The sequence below is a fragment of the Haliotis cracherodii genome, unplaced genomic scaffold (assembly GCF_022045235.1).
Source record: "Haliotis cracherodii isolate W230 unplaced genomic scaffold, xgHalCrac1.p SCAF_1, whole genome shotgun sequence".
Taxonomy (NCBI): Eukaryota; Metazoa; Mollusca; class Gastropoda; order Lepetellida; family Haliotidae; genus Haliotis; species Haliotis cracherodii.
The window spans coordinates 48,792,602-48,812,872 of NW_027266264.1; the positions used below are offsets into that span (position 1 = coordinate 48,792,602).

At 38.2% G+C, this 20,271-nt stretch overlaps 1 protein-coding gene across 1 annotated transcript; it reads left to right on the plus strand.

Moving 5' to 3' along the window:
* The first annotated feature begins 531 nt into the window (after window positions 1–531).
* Window positions 532–20,241, plus strand: LOC139464985 (AP-5 complex subunit beta-1-like). Its single transcript, XM_071246644.1, has 25 exons — window positions 532–666; window positions 1,145–1,236; window positions 2,792–2,918; window positions 3,121–3,249; window positions 3,763–3,875; window positions 4,589–4,637; window positions 5,361–5,525; window positions 6,532–6,606; window positions 6,833–6,970; window positions 7,703–7,850; window positions 9,118–9,274; window positions 10,853–10,942; window positions 11,678–11,813; window positions 12,237–12,372; window positions 12,754–12,860; window positions 13,014–13,086; window positions 14,170–14,236; window positions 14,441–14,493; window positions 15,310–15,380; window positions 15,919–15,997; window positions 16,625–16,654; window positions 16,917–16,980; window positions 17,679–17,855; window positions 19,079–19,161; window positions 19,310–20,241. The coding sequence occupies exons 1-25, from the start codon at window positions 532–534 to the stop codon at window positions 19,459–19,461; spliced, it is 2,646 nt and encodes an 881-aa protein (XP_071102745.1). The 3' UTR covers window positions 19,462–20,241.
* The last annotated feature ends 30 nt before the right edge of the window (window positions 20,242–20,271 follow it).

Here is a 20,271-nt window from a genome sequence, read left to right on the forward strand (position 1 = left end):
TCAATGTTTATTTATGTCTACATTAATGTTTATGTCTCTATTCAGAATATGTTCAGTTAAAGATGTCTGGTTACTTTGTTTTGAGGATAGGCAAGAAACCATTTATCAAAACACATTCCCCGCCCAAAACACCTTGATTGTGTATGATGGAACGTACTTGTTTTTGTCCCGGGGAAGGTAATATCGACTACCATTGCCACATACGTCTTAAATAATGCCCACAAACACGAACCCTACGTCCAAAGCATTCTAATGATGGGTTAAACATACTATCGTTATGTTTGATTTGACAACATGTAACTTACAGACGATTCAACCTTACACACCAACCAATGTGGAAATCCGGGAATCGTATAATTTGTGAATGTAACTGGTAAAACACTGAAATCAAAATGTAATTGTTGGTTTCCCTGAGATCATTGAGATTATTAAGCTAACTTGTCATGTACATTGTAGTTTTAGACACGGATTACTCCCCAAAGTATAACACAATGACTGCTCCCATGTTACTTCCATACCTTCACGCTGAAGATGTCTGCTAGACGTATTTCCTCGTCTGCTTTGGGCGATATCAGGCAAATAGTCGCCAGTATCAGACAGCATGTTTCACAGGGAACGACTGAAAAGTTGATTGAAGATGAAAACTTTGTTTTTCAAATGCTTAAAGTGAGATTTTGGGATAAGTCGTCTTGGAAACTTCTTATTCAGTATTTCTCGGTCCTGAGTGATTGGCTCGAGACCCTCGCCGAGTTCCACCTCCTTATAACGACTAGCAGTGTCAGCTGATCATTGCTGTTTTTAATACGGTCTATTTTGTCACATTAGTGTCAGGCATTTATCAATGACAGTGTCAGGTCTTTTTGCATGAACATGAATTTTGGAACGGAGTTCACGATTATTCAAAAGATATGTACAAATAGCGTATGAAGGAAATTCTCTATGTTACTGGGTCAGGTTAGCAGAACACAGGTCTAAATGTTTGATTCAGCATATTTTAGTATAGACCTTCATGGGAAACTGCTACACACAGAGCCGGAGCCCATAGACTATAATTTAATTATCAATATAAACGTTGCTGATGATGCTGATGGCAGTGTGAATTGTAGATTAATGTAATGCAGCTACATTGGTTATGTCTTCACAGTTGATGGTGGAAGATGCAGTGGATATTGGAATAAAAACAGAATTCCTGAGGGTGCTTGAAGATTGTGGGGGTGATGTTCTGGACGCAAAGAGGTGATTAGTGAATTGGGAGACTTGTGTGTTGCCATGGTACCCTTCCTCATGTTGCATTGATAACTGGAAGCATATATACATGGCCTCTGTGACTACCAAATGCTAACCCATGATATCCAACATTACATTTGGAAGGAATGAAACCCCCATATACCCCCTACTCAACTCTTATACACCACTGCAAACAATTACAAAAGAAGATACATTATACAACAATTAGTTGTAGGGTCCTTGCAGGCATTATGAGGGTTCTGTAAAGTAATGAAATAGTGTAATGTACTGGGTGTTTCTATAATTACAGCTCTTGGTGTGTTGTAGGTACAAGGAATATTATTGTGTGTCCCTCTGGACACAGTGTATTGTTTTTCAGTGCCCTGTCTCAACTTTTGTGCATACTTGATGCATATTTGAGCATCACATTATACCCTAATTTCAGTGTTCGAAATACCTGCCTGCCCCACTGTCCGAGACGGGTTGATTTCAACTCGGGCTGAGAGATTTTCAAATCCCCCTGCCCAACGGTCGGGTTATATTTCATAGGTGAAAATATTCTAAATATTTCCCAATGATAAGCATTAATTCAGATGTAAAGATGAATGAAAAAATGTAACCAAAAAGAAACCCCGTTAGCTTTTAGACAGCCTAACATTTAGTGATGTGCTTATGCTACAAGCAATCAGTTTTCATATTTTTAATTAAATTATCCTGAGAAACATATGATTATAGTGGGCAGGCAGGTTTTGGTCACGGCTGGCAAGTATTTCGGCTAGCCAGTCCTGTGGTCTGGCTGAAATTTTTGGGAGTTTAATACCCTGCTAATTTACTATGATAATGGGTCAATGGAAATGTAGAGGCCAATGGAGACTAGACAAGGGCCATTGGGAAACTAGACACAGACCGATGAGAGACCTAACAAATATGGGACATATTTCAGATTATTTGGATTATAGTCATTCAGAACAAACTTTGTCTGTGAGCTCAAATTTTATTATCCCACGCCATGAAGTGGAAGAGGGATATAGGAATGGGTGCCGTCCGTCACATTTCGTTTCCGGAGCAGAACACAAAAACCATGAGCGGTATCTTAACCAAACTTGGCACATAGATAGGTCTAGTGGTGAACTGGTGCCTTTTGATAGTTTGGGATTTTAAAAAAAAATGTTTTCGAGTTTCCATGGCAACAACTTTGACTTAGACTTATAATAATGTATATTGCATCTTATTGTTGATTACTCTAAACACATACACTACAGTCAATATCTCATTTTGACACAAACAACTAATGACAATGCCTAAATCTAGACCGAAAGTGAGCTCCAGATTTTTAGTCCCCATAAGTTTTGAAACTGTTAAATGAAAATGTTTCCCTCGGATGTTAATTCAGTAAAATATCATGATCATAATGATGCTCATGCATGATGGCTAATTGTTTGTAATTATTACCGTATTTGACATAATAAGTGCCAGGGTGCTCTCAAAATTAGAAATAGGGGGCTCTTATTAGAGCGGGGCGTTTATTATGTCGAATACAGTATGCCTTTTACCATGTTTTCAGTATAGATGAGGTTGCTTCCAATCTGTTTGGCATCTTCCGTCAATATGAGAGTCGAGATGACAGCACCAACTTTCTCACACAGCTTCTCATCACTGTGACAACATTGTTAGTCAGCAGTGAGAATATTGTAAGATTTCATTTATTGAACTGAATCTGTCATGATTATTTAACACTGGAATAAAACATTTAGTATAAATGATATAAATTTGGAAGTACATTTTCCAATTATTGAAAGTAATATCAACAACACCTATAATAATTGTCGTATGACAAATTTGATGCCTTTTTTTGTTAGGTGTTCGAAACAACTAATACTTATATGATTTCAGCCAACTGATCCAGCTGCATCACTGATAGAAATCCTGTGGAGTATAGCTGCCAGAGTGAATGATGTCGGCAACAGGAGACTGAGGGCTGTGGCATGTCAGTGTATGGTTCAGCTGGAGCTGACCTCACCGGTGAGGAGCCAAAGTAGAAATAATTTATTTACCTGGGCTCTTCTATTTGAGTCCCGGGGTCTCACGGTCATGCTTTATGGGTGTGGTAGTCATGAAAATGGAGGTACCAGTATAATTACAAATAATTAAAACTAAAATATTAGTGAAGCTTTATGCTAAATATGTGCAGTGTCTCATATTTAGTATGAAAGTTACAGGGTCCTTGTCATTGCACTAAAAGTTAAAGATTTAGGGGGTCCAAATTTTCAAGTACTACAGGAGCAAACCTCAATGCCATACCATCTCTCCCCCCAACCCACACATGGCTTAAATTATTATCACATCACGATTAACTACAATGTCTGCCTTGCAGAAATTGAAGATTAGATTTTGGAGAATCAACAGTAATTCAAGGATGGTTTAACCCAGCCATTACAGAAACAAGGTCTCTGTTTTCATGTATCACTCCATTCCAGTTTTGTCCTATGCTGTTGTCTAGAGAAATGTTTGAGGTTATAGCAAATTTTTTTTCAGGGTGTAATGTGGCGGTGGCGAGATCGACTTGTTCAGGCAGTGAAGCAGGACCGGTCTGATGTGTGTCAGGACTATGTGACACTCCTAACAACTGTGCTCTACCACGTGGCAGGGTGTGTGACTCATCTCTCTGTAGGGGTAGTGATATGATGGTGTCATTGGATATTGACATATTATCTAAATGATTATAAACCCTAGCTTTTATTTGTATACAAAGTTTAACAAACGTTTGAATTGAAATTCAAAGTAGGACCTTATTTGACCTCACTGATGAGAATTTCAGGAAACATGAAATAATTTTGTTTAATTGTTTTCAATTATGTTCTCAATTCTCCCAAAGGTTTTTCATGAAAATATCTGCAAACCAAGTCATGTTACAAAAGCCCTAAATCATGTTAAAATCATCTTCTCTAACTTCATATCATTTCGAGTGAGTAAGTATGGTTTTACGCCGCTTTTAGCAATATTCTAGCAATATCACGGCGGGGGACACCAGAAATGGGCTTCACACATTGTACCCATGTCGGGAATCAAACCAAGGTCTTCGGCGTGAAGAGCTAACGCTTTTAACCACTAGGCTACCCGACCGCCCCTCATATCATTTTGAAACTAATTTTATATTTAGCAGACACTGAATATAAAAGATTTTGAATTCGGTTCACAAGAATGTTCTGTGGAATATGTTGATTGTATCCAGGTTCTCAGTGAGCCTATGTTATAGTACACAGTTGCACACAATCTTAATGAGTAGACCTAAATCTGGACATTGCTGGCTACACAAAAATAATTTTGAACATTTTTCTTTTAATTTTACTTATATTTTCAGTGATATTGGTGTACCTGAAAGTCCTATTACCCCAGATACTAGTCAGAGGGTAAGGTTCTTTCAAACTGTTACAGCACAGTAAATCAAGCTGGACTATTCAACAGATCAGTATACATGTGTACATGTTTTGACCAATACATGGGTCCACTAGTCAAATACGAGTAGTCATCAATCAGTCCCATTAATATTTTACATTGTGATTGTCCAAATGGATAATTGAAAACATGAATTGTTAGTCACCTTACATTGTTTAGCCCAAACGTGTTTAACATGGTTTTACAGAATGAAAGGCAGCGTATATCAGTTTATATGTGTGAAATAGTACTCTTTTTATATGTCTAACAGTAGATTCTTCAGCATAAGGGGGCCCAGTCATTTAAGGCACTGCATTTAGCTGTGTGGAGTTGCGTCACTTGAGTATGCTGGAAACCTACGATTGTGGGTTCAAATCCTTCTTCGCCCCGATTATGCTTATAGGTTTGGTAGCGCCAAAGAGGTAAACGTCTGAGGCCTACATCACTTCGGGGTTTCTCCCACATTAAGCTGACACACTGGGATAAAACTATTACATTGTACTGCGCAAAGAGGCATTGAACCCTAATCACTCTCACTCACTCACTCACACACTCACTCACTCTCTCACTCTTCAGCTTCGGTGATTTTGCTGTAGCACAGGGTCTCATTGACTACCTGACATTGTTTTTATTTGACGAACTCTTATGCAGATATGACTGACAGGTATGTTCATGTCTATTGCACATGTCTGTTTCAGGCCAGCATGGAGAGGATGGTGTCTGTTTCAGGTGGCCCTGGTGACACGCTGTCAGCTGTCTCCTTCATCATGGACCACAGCACCATCTTCACCCCGGCAGGGCTGTGGGACATCCTCGCCTCACTGTCTGGCATTGTACAGAACTCTCCCAGCATCTCACCAACAGTATGTCGGCTTTGACGGCCTTGTAGGGAGACATTCTATTATAGAGCATCAACATTCAGCAATAGGATGATATGTACATTCTACAATGAATTCACTAAAATAAATGATACAGACTTATACAAATGTCATTTCAAAATTAAATTTAGCATTCATGATTATGATGACTGATATGGTCAATGTGTCTAGTTCGACTGAAAATGATGACCCTGTCCAATTCTGATATGTATAAACATATATAAGATACCAATGCGATAAATCGCAAAAATCAATGAAGAACTAAGTATTGTTTATTTCACGATAAAAAATCGTTCTATCATGACATCATTTCTGGAGATTCGCACATGCGCTCACAACTTGATGGCGTGTAGATTGGACAAGGTTATTTTTTAGAGGGTAGTGTCTGGTGAGTTGTTCCCCATGGATGTAGCTGGGCAACAGATAAACGCTATATCCGACCAATCACATCTGATAGTGGGCGAGATATTGCAATCTGTATTAGGGGAAAAGGTACATACTATCGCCCTGAAAATTGTGAGAATATCCGTGAAATACCTAACTTAGCCTCCCTGTTCATAAAATGGACTTGTCCAACACTGCATTTTACCTTTTACATGTATGTTTTCCTGACATCCTTAAAGAGGCTGTAAATAATATTGATATCTTAGATAAGAAGTAAACGAGAATAAACCATGAGGAGCTGCGTGCACCCCTCATGGTTTACTCCCCTTGCAGTGTTCTATTTAGGATAAACAACTCCTACTTATTGCTTATTTCTTCAATGAAAATCAAATGAACTTATGTCATGGCACATTGCCCATTGTTCTTAGTTAACTTCTGCATTTTTGACATCTAAAAATACAAGGCCTATGGAGCTGAAATTTTGTATGAACGATCCCAAATTAAAACATGGCCACCATTATTTCTCCATGATACAGGTGGCTCTATGTTTACAGTCCTTGTTAGATATGTCAAATGTAAGATTATCATGTATCATTTATGTTTTCAGATTTTTAAACCTCTAATGCTTCACCATATGGCCACTCAGGACCCTTGCCTTATGCACATTGTTCTCTATCTACAGGTGAGACTCGTTGTCCGTTTCAATCCTTCAAATTGTTTATAGCAATACTTATAGCAAATAGAATCTACTCAAATTAAGACACTTATGAATAATTTTCCATGTGACGTCACTAAATTGAAATAGATGTCGCCTTGTCAGATTGACAGTTAATCATTTGTTGAATAATTTTATTTGTGTCACTTTGATTGTTTTATTGTTTTGATGTTGGCTGTGATGTGTGTTTCAGAGAGAGTACTCAGGGGAGATCCTGACATCTTCTGAGGAGAAATTACTGATGACGAGGCTAGTGACAGCTGTCAATCAAAAATCCATAAGTCCTGCCCACAGGCTCATATTTCTTCAGTGGTTGAAAGGATACTGCCTGGTAGGATTTCCTACAGAAGAGTTTCTTAAAAGATCCTTTGGGATTGACTGTGTAACAGGATAAAGCCTTTATATGATGTACTATTGTCATGAAATTAATGTAACTCCAAAGTAATGAGAATGTCAGAGGTTTTTGACGCACTAGTGTGCTGTAAATAATGACCCTCCACTCGTGCTTGTCATACTTTGGATGACCCTCCCCATTAAAAAACACTTCATGTTTTATTATAAAATGTCCATCATAAGATGACACTCCCCTGGAGACTGTCACATTTTATGTCACCCCCTGATTCTCTCTTCCTCCCACACCAACACCCACCCACCAAAATAACACACACACACACACACACACACACACACACACACACACACACACACACACACACACACACACACACACTGATATTCTCTTCCTCCCACTCAAACACCCACCCACCAAAATACACCACACACACACACACACATATGTATACATTATATTTATATATAAATGGCCGTTATATTCTGAAAATTCAAATGTTTTCAACCCAGCTAGCATTCTCAATAAGGTGGGCATATGTCCCAACTATTTTCAACGGTGTATCAAGTTTCTGCTTGGAAAGTTGTATAGAAGTTATATAGAAGTTGGATTCCTGTAAAATATTAAGTGTTGACAGATGCCAAGATACCCATGTATCCTGGATAAGAACATTCCTTTGACCAACAAGTGTTGTATGTGGTTGGTCCCTTGCAGCTGGAGGATGAGGAAGACAGCACTGTTATGGGTCACGTGAGAGAAAAGCTGTCGTGGAGGCTGCTGCCATCAGTGTTTGACTCAGTCGACCTCCATGTTGGGAAGGTGACCGCCCTGAACATCTGCACCCAACTTCAGGCAGACACAGGTATACACTGCTGTTCACCACAGCAATTCACATACATGATACGAGAAAATAATCACAAAGCCTTTGATATCTTTTCAAATTGTAACAGGCAAGTTGGGATGTTCATCAGTATTTTTGTGTTTGGACTTCTTGACTGAAGGTCAAGTGAACTCATGTTGTGGTGAGTTGTCCATCCTCCAGTTGCCCAACCAGTAGTTCGTCCAGTGTTAGCTGTTACAATTTGTTCATCTCTGACACTACAAGGCCCACATAGCTAAACTTTGTATGAATGATTTCAGCTCTGGTGTTTCTAAGACTTCACACATTATACCAATCCGCCTTATATGACACCATAATTCAGTGAGCTACAGAGCCTTTCTACCGTTCTTCATTCAGAGCTCATCCCGAGATTTCACAAATTTGGAATAAAATAAATAAAATGAATAAAAAACATTCTTCTGTTTTCTTTTAAAATAAAACTAAATAGGAACAGGAGGAACCCTTTGACTTGTTTTCTATATTTCACCTTACTGGTCAAGAGGTTTAAGAGTTTAATTTGTATTTTGTTTCAATCAAACCTCTTGTTAATCAAAATTTGTAAATCAAGTACATGTAATACATAAGAGCTGGGGGGCACGGGTGGCCCAGTCGTCTAAGGCGCCGCGATTCGCTGTGCAGAGTTGCATCCCTTGGGCACGCCAGAAACCTATGATTGTGGGTTCGAATCCCGGTTCGCCCCGATTATGTTTCTAGGTTTGTTAGCACCATACCCGCGCTCGTGGGTTTCACCGAAGTGGTAAACGTCTGAGACCTGCATCACTTCGGGCTTTCCTCCCACATTAAGCTGACACGCCGTGATATAACTGGAATACTGTTAAAAGCGGCGTTAAACCCAACTCACTCACTCATAAGAGCTGGCTTTTGGTTTTGTTCCAGGGAAGTGACAAAAGTTTGAACCTTATCTGTAAAATATTTGTAGCCTTTTTCTGTCCAGTCACTGTTTCTCATCTTGAGCTGTCTTGCACATATCCCTTCATGTGTTATTCATTGTTTTGCCGCTGTCAGATGTCAGGCTCCCTATGGGATATTATGCCTACGCAGAAGACTGAGACAGGCAATTTGTTGATAACTGGTCATATCTCTCTTGCCCCGGAGTGGCTTCTTTATTTACCACCATTGAATAAATCAATGCTTTTCTTTGACATCTTCTGATTCCTGAGGGATTTCAAAGTAAGGATAATTTAATCCTGTGCCCATGTAAGTCTGTGAGACCTTGTTACACTGTCAGGTTCCGAGGAGCTGTCCCTCCTGCTGTCTAGCCTCACTTACTTAAAGAAGTTGACTGTTTGTACTGGTGAACACAAGGTGGCTGTCTCACTATACCGCTGTCTCTACAACATCCAGGCCAAACACTGCTCACCGGATATAGCCACAAATATCATCAAGTAGGTACTCTGTTTCTTAAACTTGCATATATGTGAAATTGTAATGAATATATTCTTTCACTCTCACTTTAAAGTTAGATGGTTACTGTTTTATTTTCTTGTCCACTAGCATCCTTAAGCAATCATTTTAATAATTTTTACTACTAAGGACATGACTGAGCTTTACGAAATTTAATTTCCCAAAAGAGAATGCTCAGACTCAGACTCAATGTTGTATGTGCAGTTGGTTTTATTCAAATCCATTATATTCACAACTTTCAGTGAAAACATCTATTTAATTTATATGCAGTGCAGATTTTGTTTATGGAATGCGACGCAAACAAAGTTTCACATACCTCTACAATGTTTTAGAAGTTGAATGATATTTAGCTCAACTGACTGAAAGTCAAGTGAGCTCATGTCGTGGCTTGTTTCTTTTGTGTCTGTGTATTGTAAACATTTCTCCTCAGAAACCACTGGACGAATGAAACTGAAACTTCACCAATGATGACACCCCAAGTTTCTCTTGAGGTTTTAACCCAATTGTATATATGACCAACAGGGCAGCCATATTGAAAATACTATTCATAACCATTACTAGGACATTTTCGTTCTAACTGTAATGAAATTTGGTATGTGAGTAGTTAGCAGTGGGGCTCAACATAATAATATATGTTCCCTTTTTTGTGATATTTTAAAGTTTTCCCTTGATTGGACCTTTGCACTTTGACCATACTGCAAACTGGAACTTCACATTGCTGTTAATCTAACATTTGTTTCAGACTGTCATGAAATGTGGTGTGTGTATCATTGGCAGTGGACCTCAACACATATGTTCTGTATTTGTAATTTTGACTTTTATTTGACCATGGGAATTTAACCATATTCCTAAATTCTCTCAGAATGCATCTCCTCAGAAGCAAGTTAACCAATGGAGCTGAACAATCATATGCTTCCAGCAGTAATCAATATTGAAAAGCCTCTTTAAAGCTGCTGCTCAGCCACTTCTGCACAAAATGTACCGTAATGCTCTTAAATTATCTCAGAAATTTTCTCTTGTGACATTTGAGACTGTTGACTTATCCAGGTGAACTACAATGGCGCTATTTTTAACTAGTTTTACTCTCCTTAATTAAAGTATTGAGTTTATGTCATGGCATGTTTTTCGTTGTCCAAAAGTTTAAAATCACTCTTATGTCTCCAGGCCTATAATATGGCAACTTTGTAGGGTTGAAATAGTGCACAGTTTTTGTATTCCCAAAACCCATTTACTCATTTGTTCTACCATTCCTGAAGTGGTTGGCATAACCACCATCATCGTTGAGTGAAAGCAAAGCCTTATTTTATGCCAAAGACCCGGGTTCGATTCCTGACATGGGTACAATGTGTGAAGCCCATTTCTGGTGTCCCCCGCTGTGATATTGCTGGAATATTGCTAAAAGCGGTGTAAAACCATACTCACTCACTCATGGATTGGGATACCAAACATGGGCTTCACACATTGTTCCCATTACAGGAATCAAACCAAGACCTTTGGCATGACAAGTGAGCCACTCTGACGCTCCTTGCTAATGTTGAAAAAAACCTGCTATGTTTCAGAATCTGCCAGACAGTACTGAGCAGCTACCCGAGGCTGATCCCCCTGGTGCTTAACTTCCTGCAGTGTGTGCGAGACCAGGCTGCAGACACGTATGTCACGCTGTCACATAACACTGGACTTTCTTAACAACTGTTTAAAGGAAAAAAGAATTTGCTTTATGGCTATTTGTGAAGCTTAGTCCCATCGTACTAATCTTCCACTCAACAAAGCCATCATAGCACTAGCAGGCCGATCCGGAGGGAATCCAGGGAGTCAAAACCCCCCTCCCTCTTTTGAAAACCAAATGTAGTATATTGTTGGCAGTAAACTTGACTGAGAGACGATTTTGATATTTTGGACCCCTCCCTTTTAAAAATGCTGGATTGGTCCTTGACTAGGACTGTTGTAAGTCTATGGAGTTATGATTGACTTAATGCTAACATGTATTTGTAGGTAAAAGGTCCAGAGGGATTGTAACACTACAAACACCTATATGCATTCTTTAACATAGTCTTATGAGAGTCACAAGTCTGCAATCGGCAAAATATCTAAGTTCAAAATTCTTTGATTAGAGTACCGGGTAAACTATTGTACCATGTTCTCTATTTTGTAGTTACATACAAGTTACCTATTTCTATTACAAATTACAAGTTCCTATGTGGTCAGTCAGATTTATCTGTTATGCATCGTAAATATTCCTAATAGCATTTAGCATCAAAACAGAAAGTTGCCCCCACATTGAGAACTGGGTTTTGCCTAGCTGTTCTGACAACGAGATAGTTTGGAAATGGAATCCCATAATCAGCTGTTGAGTTGTACGTCATGTCGAATGTTTGTCTTTCCAGTGTGGTGTACTTGAATATCCTGTCCTCCCTACACAAGCAAGTACTGTCATCGCCTGCCGAAGATGTTCTCAGACAGTTTCAGTTCTACCTCCTTGTCCTGAAGACATCAGCTAAAGAGGCAGATATCAGCCCACTTGTAAGTACTTTCATTTAACATGTTTAAGATAACTTATAACTGAATATGTTTAAACACAATAAACTGTAACAACAGCTACATGAGCAAATGTGGGAAATAATTGTCTCCCTTTATGGTGTCGACGCAAAAGAAAAGAAATGAGCAGGAAAAATTCATATTGACAGTATTATTTTAAGACCTGTTTGAAAGAATTATGGATTTTGGTTTTCTTGTTAGTCCAATTTTGTAGTGAAAGTACTGTTTAAAGCTCATAAAACAGCATATTTGTTCTGATTTTAAGAATGCCTGAAATAAGGTATATGCTGATTATATAAGGGCTGCATCAAAAGATTCTAGTGTGATTGACAGCAGTTGAAACTTTCTTTCTAACAAGGACATACGTGTAGTTTGACATGTTTTCTCAATCAGCTGTTTCCTCTGCAGCCTACAATGACGTACCTCCTGTCTGTGGCGGAGCGGGCTGTTAGTTTGGACCAGTGCAGCTGGCACCTTGGCAATGCTATCCTGGCTGTTGTTAGAAGTGTACTGCTGAACCATCCCACAGAAGGAATCTTCACGGGTAATATATTTATATTACCACTCAGTACCTGTATTAAAGGGCAGGCAAATATAAATTGACGGTATGCATTCTTTGTAAAATCCTGCAAACTGCTGAAAATTGCACGGCAGTTGACAAACCAGATGTCGATTTCTTTACGCGATTTTGATCTGACTATGCATAGATTCGTTAGTCCAGCCAAAATATGACTCCATTATTCCAGCCTAGTTGGAGAAAGGTGGAAACTGGACATTTATAGTCAGTTAAATCCCATGCCTCGGGAAGATGGTGAAACCCAGCTCCCTGAACCTTACAGTTTGTTGAAATCAGAAAATCAGTTTCTTCATTGCAGATATTCTAACAATATTGTGTAAGTCCTATGACCATCTTGCATCTCCACAGAACTTGGCGACTTGCTCCATGAAACCATGCGACACTTCTTGGACATTGACATTCAGGACAAGGCCAGATTCTACTATGCTCTCCTCACTGGGGCTGCTGACAAGAAGGTGAACAATGTGTTATCACATCCATGTTACGTTTAGTTATCTCTCAGGAAGACAAACCTGGTCATTATGTATGACACATGGTTATCATCTTTCAAACATTAGCTGTACATCATTGATCTGATGGTGTTAAAGTGTCACATTCTGCTATTGCAGATCCGGGATGTATTGAGTGATGCCATGCAGGGCGGCCGTGTGACAGAACAGACCTTCTCCTCACTGCTGCCTGGTGAGTCGGAATTCCTCGGCTGGAGTGTGGATCTTGGTATCAGCCTCGCATCAGTCCAAACAATAGGGATGAATCCTCAATATAACCATGCTTAAAAAGTGCCAATTAATTATTATCACATGTAAATGATGTCTGAGGATTCAATTTTCATAATATGTATGTAATTTATCATCTATAACTGGCTTCCACATGAGATCTGGCTCGGCTGAGTAAGTGAGTGAGATGGGTTTAACGCCGCTTTGAACAGTTTTTCGGGTAATACACAGCTTTTCAGTTTAGTGTGGGAGGATAGCCCGAAGTGATGCAGGTCTCGGACATTTACCACTTCGGTGAAACCCACGAGCATGTGTATGGTTCTGACAAACCTGGAAACATGGGGTCAAACATCAGATGGAACCGTGATGAAAACCCACTGTCATTGCATCCATCTGTGAAATTGCAGCATCTCAACGACTGGGCCACTGATACCCCCAGATATGGCTTGTGTGAGAACAAGCAACTACAGTTAATTGCATCACGATGCTTTGCAGTCCATTGTGACATGATCGATTACCATGACGTCACAATCAAATGACATCATTAATCTCTCTGCCACTGAAGCTGTAGTTGTACTCTTACACTCAAAACACTGTATATTACTCTTTACACACCCAAAAAGTTGGACGAATGATTTGGGATGATAAACAGATCACACCCTCATGTGTTCCAAGCTCAAATATATCAAGACTTGTTGATAAAAATGTAATATCTTCGACAAGCCTCAAATATTTGTAACTTTTATCAGCTTGTCTAGATATATTTGATGTCTGAAGACATTTGGGTGAGATTCTCTGTATAACTGGCATTGAAAGAAGACTGGTTTTGAGAATACTTTGACAAGACCATTATTAATTTTACTGAATTAACCAACTTGAGAAACACAACATTGCCAATGTTAAAAGTATGTTTCCAGACAGGTTTAAGAATTGTTAACAGTCAGAAATTTATGAAAGTTTTCAACTGGCCCAGTGATTGTGCAGTTGTACCATGTGATCAGTGAAGATAAGGTGTGGATGTGTGTTATTGTCAGGATCTTTGTTCCAGGGTCAATGAACACACCCATGAGGACAGAACTACACCAGGTGAAACAGCCAATATTCCAGTGGGAGAGGTATTGACATCGTGTTCTTTTTTCAGTTGCTTTCAGAGGCCCATGTTAATGTCTTGTGTAAATATATACTGGTATGTTACTGGTATACTAAGGATGAAGTTACACTGATCATGATGTCATGTGACAGCCATTATAACAGCCATATTAACATCTTACTTTGTATGTGATGGATGAATGTTGCTCAGATTCTATGATTTCTTACAGGCTAGGCCTACTGCCTGAATTCAAAAGTGAAACCAGTTTCACCTTCAGCAGTGGTAAGTGAAACTGACATATTTAGATGACAGTTTGATATGCATTGAAGTAAAACTTTTGATGCCCGTGCTATAAAACTACACTCAAAACTATCAGATTGTAAACCATATGGCATCTGTGCCCCAAACATTAAAAGTGTTCTAATTTTGGATATTTTGTGGACTTCTCACGTGCATGAATTCTGTGGTTGATAAGTTGAGAATGAGGCACTCAACATGGCAGCATTTTTTCATGACAATTTGGATTTATACTGAAAATGAGGTTAGTGATTTGGGAATTTTATTAATTTATTTTTTTTATTTTTGTTGCATGACAATAAGTTGGACTTCACTGAAAATGTAGTGCTCGTTTCCAGAGCAGAACTCCAAAACCATTGAATATATCAGGATGAAACTTGCTGTACAGATCAGTCTATTGTTGAACTGTGCCTTTTGATGATTTGGAATTTTGAAAAAATTTGAACAGCATTATTTATTTCTTTATTGAACTGAAGGTATCCAAATGAACCAAAAGTGGGTATGAGTAGCCAAGCTCCATTTACGAATTGCATCACACCAGGGCGAGGGGTGGGGGATATGTCATCTTCCTGATGACTCTTGTTTTGAGTTTTCTGCAAACCTGGCTGGTTCAGTTGTCATGGAAGCTTATGACATCCTCCATTGTATTTGAGTACGAGTAGACAATGTGTGTATTTACTATGTCATTAAACATGTATTTTCAGGTTTGTGGGTATTATTGGGTTTTTAGTGGGCAGAAATTAATGCTAAAATAACTGATCGAAGTTGATTTTTTCTTTTTATCATTGTGTTGTGTTTCAGATGTGTCAAGTTACTACCAGTGGTTAGATACCCTGACAGTCTCACTGCAGATCAGACACAGTCTACAAGTGGTAGGTTGAGGCCAGTCAAAGGGTCAGGACCAGTCTCATTAAAATCAGATCATAGTTCTGTCATGACTCATAATTGATGTCCTCAGATCTTTGTTTATCAAAGATCTGATTTTAATGATATTGGATCCTGACTGATGAAATCAGTTCATTCAGGCAGCAACAAATATGTTATTTATTCTTCAAAATATGTTTCTTTGTTTTGTTTTGTTTTCTAAAGTTATTTAAGCCTTATCATTTCTATTCGCTACATGAACAAAAGACGTATGAAATTGATGAACACTTAATCACATTAAGTTTACATCTTTGTCTCATACAGTCATCGATAATAAGTGTAAGATGTTCTCATCAATCCAAGAGAAATTGTGACTATGAAATAAATAGAAACAGTTGTCATTATTTCATTCAAACAAAAACTCTTTGACCAAACATCTGATTTAAATGTCATTTACATATTAGCTTTAGTTATACCAGGAAATATCGAAAAAGATAACAAAAGCTGATGTTGAACACATGCTGGAAGAATGTGATCTTGTTTCAGCTACAGATGAGCCAGTTTGACACACTCCACGCTTTGTCCATCAAGGTCGATACCAGCAACGTCTACAGACAACACAAAGGTTTGCCTCTCTCCTTCTCTCCCATCACAACCACCTCAATGGTTAATAAGTAGAGCTGACATTCAGCATGGACAGTGGAGGATCGGTGGTGTGATCCCTGTACTCGTCACACTAAAAGACATTCAGATGCCTTCTATTTAACTAAGGAAGTACACATCTCCCCTACACCTAAAATCCAGTGTTTCACTGATCTGTCATGCCCTGCAAAATCATCTGCATATGAGACCAGCTTTCGACAGGAATACATAGTTTTTTATTTTTTATGATATCAGTCTGACCATCACTTTTCAGTTCCCAGCACAAGTCATAAACCAGTCAATATTTGTTGTTATGTATCATGCATGCATTGAACAGATGCATTTTGCTCTTCAGACATTAGAGTTAATTTTGAAATTATTTGTTACATTGCTATTAAAATTACTAACTTATGTCATTGGAAGGAAAAGAAAGCATTTCAAGAATAGAGGGAATCACTTGGTTTATCCATCAGTAATAATATCGGTTGTACACACAGCTTCAGGATTTATCGATTTTGTTTTGAGGGATATGACATACATTTTGTGATTTTATGCATATCTTTATGAGAGCAAAGGATGTAGATGACTTTGTCTTTTCATTAAATTTCAGATATACATGTGGCTTTCATGAACAGACATGGTGAGTTGATGATCATGCTTGTCCATCTTCAGTTGTTATGGTTGTAATATGTACAAGTAAAAGTGACTATCAATATCTCTTTAATCTTACTGATTATAGACTGGCTGTAAAAAACATAAAGCATCTTTAAATTATCAAACCTGCAACAAACAAAAGTATTATTTAGCAACAGTACTCATTATGCAATAGAAACAAAGACTTAACCACTTTTATTTATCTTGGCTTCATCATGTTCATAGATCATTGAGTTTCAATTTTCCAGACACAAAACAGCTCAGTGTAGAACTACAACCAACCTTACCAGACCCTGCTAGCTTTGACACAAGGTATTCATACCACAGTGTTTAATGTTTTTGTATGGTGAACCTATGAATAGTTGATATTCCTTTACCATCAGCCCAAGGTTTTATCCCAAGGATAAGGGTTTTAAATATCATAAATTCTTAAAAGCATTGTGATTTTTCATCACCTCTGTAGCCTATTGGGACTCACTGGGCTCAGACACAAAGGCTGCGTGTTTGATCCTCTAGAATATAAAGAAAACATATGTCATTTGATGTTACATTTCATTACATTGTGTTAAAATGTAAAATAAATTACTACCGAGAAATAATTATGTGTTACAATCAAAATGGAAGGTGTATTAATAAAATCCTGGAGATATTATAACATCCCTGTTTATGAGATTTAACCCTACTGGAGAACAATAGGATGACGTCACCAGATGTTTATGAGAACATATGTTTAACAGCATTTTTTCCACCAAACATTCTGACCTCAAAGTAGCATGTTTTTGACACTGCACAAAGACCAACCATCTGTACTGATCTTTTAATATTCATTGTCTGTACACCGATTTCATTATTTTTCAAACGTACATAAAGTGTCAGAATATACTATTTTTAAAAGTTGTTTTATATAAAAATTTAGATATACAGGGGTATTGAAAAATTAGTTGGTGTTTGATTCATATATTGCCTGTAATAGATTTTGGAGGTCTGTACATATTTGCATGTACTTTCAGTGCTATGTTTGCCTCGTACAAGAATGACACGTACTACTGTAGACTGCCCACCACAGACATCAGCTTCGAGGACTTGCTCCTGCCTTACCCCTGGAAACATGTTGGACTCGAGGAACAGAACAAGTCATTGTTCTTCTCCAGCCTCTGGGATCACATTACTGGCTGTTCAGATCCTCGGTGAGTTGAGAATTCACTCACATTTTGGTTTGTGGTACAATAGTGTTTAAGGTAGCTGGATCCTAGTTCGAGCAGAGACGTATGTGATGTTGGAAATGTATTCTCGCTATAATTTAAAAGTAGCCACTAATGGTGAGAACAAGAACTAATCTCAGGATCTAAAACATCATTTGGAAGTTACTAAATGACAGTTTTCATATCAACCCAGAGACCCCAATACTAGCCAAAGTGCGGAATCCCAGAGGGCTAATATATGGGTCGTGGGTCGATATGGGGTGTAACACATAAACTGCGATATTATAATCTTTAATCTTATCCCATTACATGAGATTGTAAAATATATTTATTTGCAAGTCCATGCAATACATTTTCACCTTTTTTTTATGACTGTGTCACATTAAACTTTAAGCAGAAGATGCACTATGGGACGCAACTCCAGTTTCTTACCACCCTTGTCGATGTTGATCGCCCATTGAAAATGCATTAACTAGCCATATCACAGTCTCTATGTGGGCTCTATGACACACACAGTATGCCTCATATAATTCATAGGTACATCATAGTAGCTGTATCACCTCAGTCTGTTAATGATACAGTGATTGATAACATGAAATACAATCCATGCTGTCAAACTATGATGGCACACAATCAGCAAGGTCACACATTGTAACCATCTGATCCAAAATATATTCGGCTGGTATGTGGGTGTTCTGGGAAGCTGTTCTGGAATACCTACAAGGGGTAACTGTTGGGATGCATTTAGTTGGTAGTTACCCTGTATCACTGTATCACTTCACTCACTGGACCCGTGAAGATTCAACAACCCATACTTGCCATAAAAGGCAACTATGCTTGTCATAAGAGGCAACTAATAGGATCGGGTGGTCAGGCTCACTGACTTGGTTATTGCATGTCATCGTATCCCAATTTTGTAGATCAAAGCTCATGATGTCAATCACTGGATTTTCTGGGCCAGACTTGATTATTGACATTATCTGCCGCCATATAGCTAGAATATTGATGAGTGCAGAGTTTAACAACAAGACAAACAAACAAACAAAAACTTCACTTAATGTTCATTTGTTGTACAATATGACATGGACGCCTGGATCATATCAGGGCCTGAAGAAGGTTGCGAGATTTGAATGATATTCTTATGACAAAGTATTGAATCAGAAAGGGAATTATTACACATCTTTTTCTTCTATTCATGATGTTTGCAGGGAAGGCCTGCAGTCAGTGAAGATAGTGTCATGTCCTCTGAAGAAATTACATCAGGAATGGGACAGGTTCCGGCTTGGACCTGGTCAGTATATCTATTGCCATCAGTTAGGTTTACATTACACACAGCAGTGTTAAGAACATGAACATCAGGTGAAAATTGTTGGAAAGTATTTTTAAGAGCTTGCTGTTGTTGTGTCATTTTGGAATAATTCTTTTGATTTAATTTGCAGATAAAACATCGTATCTCATCTTTCTACCTGCCAGATATCATCTGCTGTTCAAGGTTCATGAGAGACAAGATAACTTAGTGGTTTCCATAGCAACTGATTACTGGAAAATACTCCCTCATGTTAATGAATACCTGGCCCAGCTTGATTCATAGAGTACCTATGGTCAAATTAAGTTGTGAGAACATTGTAATCTTGAAGCTACAAGTTTACCTAACATATGCAAAATGATCTTCCTTTTGAGTTAACCAAGACATGGTTTAAGGAGGCCATACACATGTATTGCCACCACTGGATTTAGGTTAAGAAATTTAACAAAAACTGATTTTCAGACATTGAAGTTCACCTTTAACAAGTTATTTCCCTTTAGTTTCTGAATGTCACATTTGGGTGCTCTCTCATTTTGTTTAGAACAAAAAAAGTTGAATATTTTGTTGTTGTAGGGCATTGGGTAGCCAGGTGGTTAAGGCATTCACTTGTCACACCAGGTTCAATTCCTCACTTGGGTAATGCGTGAAGCCCCTTTCTGGTATACCCCAGCCCTCATGTGGCTGGAATGTTGCTACAATAGGCGAAGGCCTACACACTCACCTTCTCTGTCCAAACCCAGATGTAAGGACACAACTGAAGTGGGTAAAGGATTATTGATTTGATCATGTGAAAATTGAATCAGCAGTTTCTTAAACATATTGCTGTATATTGATTGTGTTTCTTTATTGTATTATCATTATGATAATATGAATATTTTTGCCTGAGGTATAAAATGTGACATGTGCAATTTAATCAAAGGTGCTGTGATATGTAAAGAATGTAACATGTATGTAGGTTGAACTGATGTATTGATCTTCTTGAAGGCATTCCAAGATATAAATAATATTTTCTACAACATTGTCTGTTTCATATATTAATAAGCCCAGAGCTTTGTCTTTAATTTGAATGTCAAAGATTGATCAAATTTGTTATAT